General features: G+C 57.6%; 1 protein-coding gene across 1 annotated transcript in view; it reads left to right on the top strand.

Moving 5' to 3' along the window:
- MATN3 (matrilin 3) overlaps positions 1–1,381 on the top strand; it is a 23,060-nt gene that overhangs the window by 755 nt on the left and 20,924 nt on the right. The window contains exon 2 of the mRNA XM_040496868.1: positions 3–155. Within this exon, the coding sequence (XP_040352802.1) occupies positions 3–155 (153 nt within the window). The remainder of the gene's footprint in view (positions 1–2; positions 156–1,381) is intronic.

The raw sequence follows: 1,381 nt of genomic DNA, 5'->3' as shown, positions 1-1,381 counted from the left end.
GACCCCCGCCGCCCCCGGCCCCCTGGCCCGCCCGGGCTCGCGGAGGCTGGGGATGCGCGGCCCAGCGGGCAGCCCCGGGCGCCGCCCTGCCCCCGCTGCCCCCACCGGCGCGCCCTATTCCGGGACCGGCCAGCCCGGCGGGGCCCGCGGCGCAGGTACGGGGGCGGCAGTGGGACCCCGGCTCCGGAGGGACGCGAGCGGGCACCAGGGAGGGACAGCCGGCAGAAGGAAGGGAGGGAAGGAGGGAGGCCCAGGCGGGAAGGATGAGTGGTAAGGGAAGCGGAGCATCGACCTGGAGAAGCCCCGTGCAGCCGCCAAGTGTTCCGTCCATCCCAGCCTGAGCCAGACTGCGATGCGAGACAAAGAATCCCGTTCCCCGATGAAGCCTGTGGGGGAAACCGGTCCAGAAAGGGGAAGGGCGATGCCCAAAGTCACTCCTAGTGGGGACTAGAATTTGGGTCACCTGAAGCTCAAAGTCCAGGCACTTCCGTCTGCAATTTGGGCCTGGAGGATGGGGCAGCGCGGGAACGCCTCTGAGCGTTCTGGTGCCAGCCCCTACCTCTGGCTGAGATTCTGAGATTTTCTTTTCTTCCTGAGATTCTGCCTTTAGTTCTCTGGAAATCACTTCATTGATAGCCCCATTTCTGTGTGTGTGACCCTTCCTCCCCTGGCCACAGCCTTCAGGCTGTCTTGATCCAGTCTAGGATCTGGACCAGAAATCAAACTGGACTTCACACGGGGTGGAGGCAGGGGAGGGGGGGGATATCGGGGGTGGGGGTGGGGTGGGGGTGTGAGTCTAAGAAGGAAACCTGAGAGGCCCCCTGGATGGCCCCAGACCTGTCTTGTAATCATCCTGGTCTCCACGTCTTCTTCTGCCAAGACCAGGTGTTCTGCTCCAACTGACTGGGTCCCAATCCCAACCTTTACTCACTTAGATCCTCAAACACCAGGACACTGGGTCTTTGGCGAACAATTCCGTTTCCCTGATTGGTCAGTAGTTGGTTCCTCTGGCAGAGCTTCCTAGTACAGCAGAGCTGGAAGAGCATTTGACACAACCTCTAAAAGCACATAAACAGAGGTTTATCAAATGGCTGAGCAAATCAGTGTCAGAGCCTAGAATAAAACTCCTGAGGGCTCTAAAATCCTACACAAGGGTCTTTCCACTGCTACAGTCTACCAAGCTCTTAAAATGGTTTACATACAACTTTATCTTCATTACCAAAATGTCCAGTTTCAGTCTTGCTGAAGACAGGCTGCATCAAACCATTTTCTGGGTCTCCAGTCTCATTCACCCAGTGACGCTTTATGCCTCAGGTTGATTTGTTTTGTCTCTCCCCTTCTGCACCTTTCTGGATAATGTTGAGAAGGAGCCAAAGGACTC

This window comes from Herpailurus yagouaroundi, unplaced genomic scaffold, assembly GCF_014898765.1.
Source record: "Herpailurus yagouaroundi ecotype Mexico unplaced genomic scaffold, PumYag 188, whole genome shotgun sequence".
NCBI lineage: Eukaryota > Metazoa > Chordata > Mammalia > Carnivora > Felidae > Herpailurus > Herpailurus yagouaroundi.
Note: the sequence above shows the minus strand (reverse complement) of the source record. Positions and strands in the feature narration are given on the sequence as shown.